We start from the raw sequence: 10348 nt of genomic DNA, 5'->3' as shown, positions 1-10348 counted from the left end.
TCACCCCTCTTCCTCTCTGGTTTGGTACGTTCCACTGTCAGAGCCCAGTTTGGAAGCACTCGCATGAGTCAATTCCTTATTTCAAAGAGTACATATATTTTTACTTTTTATATCTACTTTATAGATTTTTTTTACTCGTTTTATTAGACAAACAACTGAAAATATGAAACAAAATTCAGAATAAACGATTAATTAACTGTATTTACAAAATAATGTGTAGAGGAAAGGTAACAAGTTTTACACACGTTTTAAAAAACTATATTGACAGATGTCACACATAGAGAAGTTAGCCTACTCGTCTGACGGCCCTTTCTCTTCAGGCAAAAATAAATAAAATAAATAAAAAACAAAGGAGTCTCCCGTTCTTTTTAGTCAAACCCTCTACGCCTGTCAATCATTCAATCATCACAACGCTGTCAGCGTTCGAGTTTGTTTACATGTTTTTGACAGACGCGGGTGTAAAATAGTGAAGCAGTATTGTATGGTAGGCTACTAACGTTACACCAAGCTCCAAAACCCCCCACAAAACTAAACATTGTACCATGTAAAAAGATCCGTAGGCCTACTTTTTTTCTAACTGTCATATTTAAGGTTCAACGCCAAATTACAAATCTCTATCCAACCAAATCCATTAATTTTAAACTGACGAGCTGATGCTATGATTCGACTGTTGAGAAATTAATATGAATTTTTCAAAGCCCACGCTCCTTCAGCTAAATATTTTTTAGAGACATTTTAGTTTCCGGCTCATTTGTACACAAACAAATTATGTAATTTACTACGGGAGAATATGCTGGAAACAGATCTGTAGCAGTAATGCGTTCTAGAATCGCTCTATGACTTCATAATGGTTGCCTAGTAACAGACAGGCTTTCTCTTGAACCCTCCCCGGTGCTCTAATAGCTAATCGTCATCTAAAGCTGCTTCAAACCATCATCGGAGCCTGAACCGTCCATTTTATAATGACACAGTTCAATATAGAGTTGCTGCCTTCTATAAACTGTTAATGTGATATAATTATTGTTAGAAGTGCAGATGCAGGTCACACCTTGGAAATGAGACATAAATACATCCTCTCCAGAAGATGGCGCTACAAACACACGCAAGCTTAGACCAGAAGACGGTGATTTTAAAGGGGTAGTTCACCCCAGATTTAAAACGTTGTCATCTTTTACTCACACTCAAGTTGTTCCAAACTTGTATGAGATTCTTTCTTCTGCTGAACACAAAAGAAGATATTTTAAGGATGTTGGTAATATTTGATGGCACCCACTGACTTCCTTTTTTAGGAAGTCTACGGGTGACGTCAACTGTGTGGTTAACATTCTTCAAAATATCTTTTTTTGTGTGTTCAACAGAGAAAATAAACTCCTACAGGTTTGGAACAGCTTTAGGGTGAGTAAGTGGGCTAATGACAACATTTTCATTTTTGGGTGAACTACCTCTTTAATTAAGTAGGGGCTAGTTTTTGTAAAATATTTGGGCTATGACATTCCATCGTATATAGCCTATTCATTTTACAACTAAAATTGGGCATTTAGTCTGTTTTAAACTAGATAGATAGATAGATAGATAGATAGATAGATAGATAGATAGATAGATAGATAGATAGATAGATAGATAGATAGATAGATAGATAGATAGATAGATAGATAGATAGATAGACAGATAGATAGATAGATAGATAGATAGATAGATAGATAGATAGATAGATAGATAGATAGATAGATAGATGATTACAATCAAAATATGTGACCACAAGTTGTGAATCATTATTGTGTACATTTAGTTTAAAACAGACTAAATGCACAGTTATTATCTATCTATCTATCTATCTATCTATCTATCTATCTATCTATCTATCTATCTATCTATCTATCTATCTATCTATCTATCTATCTATCTATCTATCTATCTATCTATCTATCTATCTATCTATCTATCTATCCTGAGAACTGAACCGATGCGTTTTAGGCCCCGCCTCCGCGTCTTGGCCACGCCCTCACGTCAGACCTATGAGAATGTAGGCGGGGCGTGTGCGGTTGCGCCATGTTAACGCTGCACGTTGCAGCCGCAGCAGCCAGTAGCGGCAATACAGAGACATATGCAGGATTATAGAGCTAAACCCGGCCAGCAGCCACAGAGAAGATTGCCGTTGCGTTTGAGGCTTTGATTTAATGCACCGCACCCCCAAAAAAAGAGCCAGGATCGCGTCCCCGTTTTGGAATGATTATTTCTTACTGTGCCAGAGGCCCCTTGAATTGAATGTAATGTGAACATCTACAGCAATGTGGTTCTTTTCCTGCAGATGAGCTGCCGTTTCGTCCACTCCCCCCCTCCTATTCTCCTTCCATCATAATTCAAGATCATCTTCAATTCACTGGACTCTCCTAAACCTGTATATGAAGGTAAGCATGCATTATGGCTCTATATTTCTGTATTGGTGTCACCATTCATGCATGCATGCATGCCCTGTCTTCCTTTTTTATCCCATTGCATAGCAACCAAACCAACCAATGCAAGCTTCCAGATCCCTGAAATGGTGCACAGGCAGAGGCATAAAGCGTGCGTTCACCTTGCACGCCGATTTTAGGGACAGGTTGCTTCGGATGCCATGCAAACGCCTTTATGTAACGTCCAGGGTTTAATTTCTGCTGCATGTCCGGATAATCCATTCATATGATGCCCAAATGCATGCAGTGTCTGTGATTTGTGCAGCCGGGCAACATGGATTGAATGCATAGTGTGGTCCGTTCTGTTCTTGATACCTGGCAACCCTCTCAATGGCCTCTTTTCGAGATCCTTCAGCTGTCATGTGAGATATATTTGAGCTTTTGTGTTTATTTAAGGTTTATGTCACATCTGTACATCTCAGCTGCTCTCCATTGTGCCTTATTTTCTCTGCCACACCATTACATAACCACAGCTCTCATCCTTTGCATGCAAATAATCTCCTTGCATACAGTTGGATGCAGAGAGGACCTTATATTGGTGCAATAAGGTTTGTTTTAATTGTTTTCTAGGCACTACGCATCTCCCCTGCTTGAGTCGGTGACATCATCTACTGTTCTGTCCCCCTGGTGTGTGTGTGTGTGTGTGTGTGTGTGTGTGTGTGTGTGTGTGTGTGCGCGCGCATTCTTCAACAGACTGTAATGCAAGATCTGTATGTGTGGTATTCTTCTGCTGATGTGCTTGTTTGGATGAAAAGCCATTTTCCTTGTGAAAATCGATGTGTCATGCAACTGCATTCAGTTGAATTGTTTTTATTGCAGTATTGTGGGATGGTCCTGTAAAGCTGGCTTTGGTTCAGGTGTATTAGGTGACACATATGAATGAGTGCATGAATGACATCCTGTTGGTCCGTTAGCATCTTTTGTCTTATATTCTAGCTCAGTGGTACTCAACTGGGTTTGCTTTCAGGACTGAGACTTTCACTGTGCATTGGATGTTTACAAGCAAAGTTTTAGGTATAATCTGAAATTAGCATGTCATTTTACTGGTAACATTTTACTAACAGTAATGTACGGCATTGTTTTAGGGTTGCATTAGCCGTTTGAAAGAACAATTGTAAAAATGCATAAAACATTTTTAAGCGTGTATATGCAAGTAAATATTTTACTTGTGATTATTATTTGATAGGTCCAACAGTGTCTTGTAAGATACTGTTTTCTGCTCCACTTGGCATCCAATGAAAGATTTGCATAGGAGGTGTGTATGAGATTATGAAATATTACTTGTAAATTAACAGTGTATGCACTTTTACTTGTAAAACATTACTTGTAATATCCAGCGGCATCTCGTATGATGCGCTGCCGCTTGACGTCCAATGCAATATTTTCATTGAATGTTTTACAAGCAAAGTTTTAAGTGTGCATGCCGTTTTGAAATATTACAAGTACAATTTTAACAGCCTATGCAATTTTACTTGGATATTACAAGTAAAATTTGAACAACCAATGCAATTGTACTTGTAAGATGTTGCTTGTGATCTCCAGGGTATCTTGTATGATACTGTTTTGCGCTGCCGCTTGACGTCCAATGCAAGATTTTCATTGGATGTTTACAAGCAAAGTTTTAAGTGTGCATGCCGTTTTGAAATATTACAAGTAAAATGTGAACAATGTAGTGTTGTCACGATACCAAAATTATGACTTCGATACGATACCAGACAAAAAAATCGATATATCGATACCTACTAAATCGATACCACATAAAAAAACAAAAAAAACAAAAACAAACAAGATGTTTAATATGACAACAGAACTTGTTATTATTCATTGTTATTTTTTTACTAAAAATTCATGTGGCCAGCATGTTCCTTCGGGTTGTGTATTGTTTTGATTTGAACAATTATTGATCAATTAAATTATCTCACAAATTTTTGCTATCTCAATGTATTTTTTACAATGGGGTAATTGTGTTGCAATAGCTTACACACAGCACAAGAAAGCTGGATTTTGAATGGTAAATTGAATTTAAAAAGATGAGTAAACAGTAATCAAATAAGAACAAATAAACAGACTACAAACAATAGCACAAATAAATGCAATAGGTTAGAAGATACAAATTAAATAGACTGCTTTATTTTTTCAGGTAGGTCTAACATTCAGAAAAGAAACTGAATAAAAAAATGCATAAAAAATTCAATAGCGTACAGATGAAACTATTAAAGTTACACAAGTTGATCAGTCAAGAGCAGTTGATCGTTTGTCTTTTTGTAGTTTGAATAACAAATGACTGCGGTCCCTTTAAGACTAACGGACGCATGGATCCTGAACACTGTTCCTGTTACTCGTTCTTCCTGAACGGTTTGCGACTGTGTTTACGTTAATACTCTTCCAGATGTGCACTGATAATTCTTTGAGTGTATTTGACCAATAATAAGCTGGAAAAAGAAGCAAATGTTTGCACTTGTATCATGTCAGAGGCGGCTTTATTACGGTAGGCTATGTGTGTGCGCTTCAGATGTGAGCACGAAATCTGCGGGGATTAGTAGAATTAATTTATGTGCAATCCCGTGCAAAATTCAGACCGATCACTCACTAACACTAACACACTGTAATGAGGAAAAAGTCCAGCAGAACGCGCGTTCGCCGTGCTCAGAGGTTAACCGGGCTGAGTGAGAATATGCCGGCGTGTGTCAGCTCGCTTTTCAGTCGGAGAGGAGAGCGCAGCTGGTATCGATACTGTAAAAACTGAGAATCGTATCGTTTCAGATATTCCAGTATCGATACATATCAAAATATCGATATTTTTGACAACACTAGAACAATGTATGTAATTTTACTTGTAAAACGTTACTTGTAATGTCCAGTAGTATCTCGTATGATACTGTTTGAGCTGCCGCTTGACGTACAATGCAAAATTTTCATTGAATGTTTACAAGCAAAGTTTTAAGTGTGCATCAATCAAATTTTAAGATATTACAAGTAAAATTTGAAAATTGCTAAATGTTACACTCTTTAAAAATGCTGGGTTAAAAACAACCCAAGTTGGCTTGAAAATGGACAAACCCAGAAATTGGGTTGTTTGAACTCCGTGAATAGACCCATTTAAAAAACCCAAATTCTGGGTTTGTCAATTTTCAACCCAACTTGGGTTGTTTTTAACCCAGCATTTTTTAGAGTGTGCTTGTAATGTCCAGCCGGGTCTCGTTTTAGGCTGCCGCTTGACATCCAATGAAAGATTTGCACTGGATGTTTACAAGTAAAATTTCAAGTGTGTGAGATTACAAAATATTACTTGTGAAATTTTAAGAATTCATTCAGTTTTACCTGTGAAATGTTACTTGTAAGGTCCACCAGAACTTTTTTGCTGCCTCTTGACTTGAAGTCTTGAGTCTGGGTCCAGTGGCAAAACCAGTTGAAAACCACTAAGTTTACTTGTAAAATGTCCTTAAAATTGAGCATTGAAGTGTGCTGAAATACCATAAACTGCATAGGTCCAAATATTGACTGATTTGGTTAGTTTACATTTTTGTAAGTGCATAAACAACAACAGAACAAATAGTGGGCTTAACATTGTATTAGTATTGGCCTTTTACAAGGACGTTTACTGTAAAATACCATAAAGTTTGATTTGACAAATTATAAATCCAAACTAAAATGATTTATGTTTAAGCAATCTTAACTCTGCACAATTGTATATTTAGTTGCCTATATAATTTTGTATATATCTATTTATTTATTATTATTGGGGTTCGGTAGCCTGACAAGCCAGACCCACATCAAGATGTTTGGTCTGGAAACTCACCATTGACAGGGCTCAATCCGAGGGGCGGGATAAACGGTTGTCTTTCAAACTCCCTCTGCACGCGATAGCATAGCGCTACCACCAACCAGAGCAACGAAGGTGAAACAGAGCTTGTTGATAATTAAACATTCGCCGTATCCGGTCAGCAAAACTCCGAACACATCTTCCCTTTTTAAGAATGACTTCAGTGCCGCTCTTTGTTCTTTTCTCAGAGAAAAGCTTAACTCCAAGTCTTCCAGAGTCGCGGTCAAAGCTGATTCGAAAGACCGCCGCCGTTCGCCAGTTTCTGTGTTTACTAGAAGCACGCAAACGCAACTCGGCCGTCGTCATTATGGCCCCGCCCACCGACTCTATACACGACGTGATTGGCCCGACCAGAGTTTGGCGTTTACAGCTCAGAAGGGTATTGAGAGTTCCTAGACGACACTTGCGGGCAGATTAAATTTTGATGCCACTAGGGTGCGTCTAGATTTCTAGGCTAGGGGTTCGGCATTTTATTTTCCTTTGACGCTCACAGAAATTCATCAGAACACTCAGTAGCTTATGATGCTTTAGTTATAGGCTTCACATTAGTCAAGTCACCTTTATTTATATAGCACTTTTACAATGACAATCGTTTCAAAGCAGCTTCACAGTATTAAACAGGAAGATAATGCAACAGAATTTGATTGAGCTGTACAGCAGCTCGTGAGAAAAGGGTGATGTTATCAGCTTATTTATTAGAGAAAGAGAAAGATGGAAATTAAAGAGAACGATGGAAATATTGGGCAGAAGGTGGTTTAGGGGGGGGCTCACCGAGAGTGTTTTTTGGGGTGGGGGATAAATTCATTTTCTAACCCCATTGTCTGAGATCTACTGAGGTGTTGGTGGTCTGAACCCCACTCAGCGGAAAATTGTAAGTGTTTCGGTGTTTGTGGTATTCGATGACATCCGGGGAAACTTCTTCAGAAGAGAAATGTTCCGCCACACACGCTCTCTCACACATGCACACATCAGAGTTTAGCAAGTTACACAAAGAGATTATCTTTTCTGCATTGAGACGTAGGACAAATCATTTTTTGCTGATGTAAGTATCAGATATGGAAGTTATTTTGAGGAGTGATTTGTGATTTCGAGATCTTCCGATTAAGAATCTTTGCGGTTCTTCTTCAAATCTTTTCATACTTCAACAGCATCACGTTAACAGTAAGTGTGAGATTTTAAGAAATCTCAAACAGTGAGGCATCAAATGTCTTTCTTTTAAAGGTACATTGTAAAGCTTGATGTAAATTTAGCCTAACGTATGATCAAATGTATTCGTTATTGATGGGATATTTTGTCTGTAAGTTCCTTTACATGTCGATTGTATCGTAGATTAAAGATTGTAATAAGTTGGGTGTGGGAGTTTGAATAGGCGCCTGTGACCGTGCTGAAAGGTCACATGTTTGCTCCTACAGGTCATGAACTCTGACCCCCTGTTGTTTACTCAGCTGCCTTTTAGTGTTATGGGAGCTTGTTTCGTACAACGTGGACATGTGTAAAGACACTTGGCTGCGTCCATTTTTAGAAACCACAAAAAAAAATGTACAAATAAACTATGCAGGCAACTGTGAATGATAAATGATGCAAATGCAATTTCAAAGGACTTTGGGGAAGGGGAATTTTTGGGGTATTTTAAAGAAAAAGTCTTATTTTGTTGCAAAAAACCTTTGTCATTTAATGACCCTCATGTTGTTCCAAACCTGTATGACATTTTTCTTATGTGAAAACGTATTTTAAAAAAGGTATCTGGGTTTTCTGTCAGGACCCCATTGATTTCCAATGAAAGTCCAAAAAAAACTAATTTTGTCTTCCAGGTTTGGAACGACATGAGGTTGAACGACTACCCCATACACAACTAGTGAATAGGTAGTCGTCCTCTCACCCAACCTTAGCACCAGTAAATGCTGCAAAATGTGTTAAGCCAGTGTTCCTGGAAAGAGGCTTTGTATACGACATCACATAAGCCCATAACCTGCTCCCCACGAGCTGCGCTGTGGCCAGATATGGTCGTTTCCTCCCAGGTTTTGGTTACAACACAGAGGAAACCCATGTGAATCAACAGAACCAATCAAATAATAACAAGAAACAAAGGCTTTAAATTTGGTGTTGTAGAGTGAGAGACCCAACAGTTGGTTATACTATCTAGAGTTTGAGTTTTTAGCTCTAGGAAACTCACTGTAAAGTCTTTGATTCTACGCCCACCAAATCTAGAGTGTTTTATCTTGCGCTAAAGAGTCCAGAGTGGGCTGTGTGGAGCTAAATACTGAAGAAAGGTTGGTTTTAAGAGACCCTACCCTGATACCCTACTACGGACACTAAAGACCCTAAATTGAGTATCCCACCCAGAGTGTTTACTTTTATGTAGTTTTTTGTGTTTTCGTCATTTAATGAAAAATGTAGTTGATATATTTTATCATCATATTCATTACACCAAAACTTTTTTGTTTGTGTGCGTCAAAACAAAGAAACCAAAATGTTCACTTTCGTTTAGCTGATCACCAAAACCGAAAATCAAATTTGGGTAATTTAACTGCTCAAGTTCTTCGACAACAAGCCTTCTATTGATATTTCAGCGGAATAAATTTAGCATATTGCTACTCTAGGATTATTTTGTTTCTAGGGATGCACCGAATGTTCGGCAACCGAAATTCAGACAGGAAAATTAAAAATTTTTTTATTATTTTTGCCGAACAATGACGTTTTTAATGACGCGATCAAATAGTAACCCACGTAGAGTGAGAGGCGGGCGCTTTATGCAGCAAACATGTCAGCAGTGTGGAAGCACTGTTTAGTGCTGCATCTCATGTCATCGATGAGAAGAGGAACCGACTTTCATGTGAGAAAGCAGAGACTTTTCATAAAGAAGAACATGCCACTTTTCCTGAAGAAGTAGGCTAAGTAGGCTTATGTCTACACTGTAAAAAAAACTTTTTGTTTTTTGTTGGTTTAACTTAAAAAAGTAAGTAACCTGGTTGCCTTAAAATTTTGAGTTTATTGAAATTAAAAATTTGAGTTGATACAATGAAGGAAATTTGTTTAATAAATAGAAACTCAAAATATTATTGTATCTGAACCACATAAAAATCATGAAAATAGCACTATTTGGCATGTTTCACTGCGTCATCAGAAATAAAACACACACAATTACCCAATATGCTTACAAAGTCTTTTAATAATATTTTAATAAAGGTTGTCGAATCTCAAAAAATGTTCATTGTATTAACTCAAAATTTTAATTTCAATGAACTCAAAATTTTAAGGCAACCAGGTAACTTTTTTTCTAAATATTTTTTTACAGTGTAGGACAGTTATTTATTTGTTGTGGGTTCATCCACCTTTTTTGCACTATTCAATGCACATTTGATGTTGTAGACATACATAGTGTATTTTTGTTATGTGATTTATTTCTCTGAAAAGCAACACAAAATAGTAAAAAGCAAATTTTTACTATTTCATTATTGTAATGGTAAAAAAATGGCCAAATAAATGGGAAAAATGCGAAACACCGCGTTCGGTATTCGGCCTTCGGCCAAGCATTTCATTATTATTCGGTTTCGGCTTCGGCCAAGAATTTCATTTCGGTGCATCCCTATTTGTTTCACAATGAAATGCGTTCACACTGCTGCTATATTTAGTTCATCTGTGTTTTTTGTCCAGAAAAGATGCTTACCAATCATATCCTCATGTTAAACATCACGTTTTGGTGCCTCCAAAACTTTTTCAGCTGATACCTAAAAACCTTTGATGTTTTGGCCAAATATTTTGAGTTGCCAAAAATTCCGTCCATCACTAGTAAATTTGGCGTGACTGCCTGGAATGCTATAAGTCATCAGTCTTAACTTACGGGCTCAAACACCTGCCTGTAACGCAGCATAAGTTACGAAAAACAAAATGAGAAGGAAGTTATAAATAAAACGAATGGTTAAACATTATATGATAATTTCAAGCAATAAGCAATTTTGTTAATTCTTTGTTCATTCGTAACATGATTTGTACATTCTGACTAGCTTGTAACTTGATATTCACTTGAGAAAGTGCTTCAGTTTAGCAGTTTTAGCATTAAAAGCATTGTTAG

General features: G+C 37.4%; 1 protein-coding gene across 4 annotated transcripts in view; it reads left to right on the top strand.

Annotated features, from left to right (window-relative positions):
- Nucleotides 1–2045: 2045 nt before the first annotated feature.
- Nucleotides 2046–10348, top strand: part of ptpn4b (protein tyrosine phosphatase non-receptor type 4b) — a 42982-nt gene continuing 34679 nt past the window's right edge. Inside the window, exon 1 of one of the 4 annotated variants that reach the window (XM_067415670.1) lies at nt 2046–2408. Coding sequence is in view for 2 of the 4 variants with exons in the window: in XM_067415668.1 (XP_067271769.1) it covers nt 2737–2815 (79 nt within the window). In the remaining 2 variants the exon portion in view is untranslated. Of the gene's footprint in view, nt 2409–2572; nt 2816–7257; nt 7319–10348 lie in introns of those variants that run through there. The other 3 variants (XM_067415668.1, XM_067415669.1, XM_067415671.1) reach the window with 3 other exon arrangements.

Source organism: Pseudorasbora parva, chromosome 14 (genome assembly GCF_024679245.1).
Source record: "Pseudorasbora parva isolate DD20220531a chromosome 14, ASM2467924v1, whole genome shotgun sequence".
Taxonomy (NCBI): domain Eukaryota; kingdom Metazoa; phylum Chordata; class Actinopteri; order Cypriniformes; family Gobionidae; genus Pseudorasbora; species Pseudorasbora parva.
The sequence above is the reverse complement of the archived record's forward strand: the minus strand, read 5'-3'. Positions and strand labels throughout refer to the sequence as shown.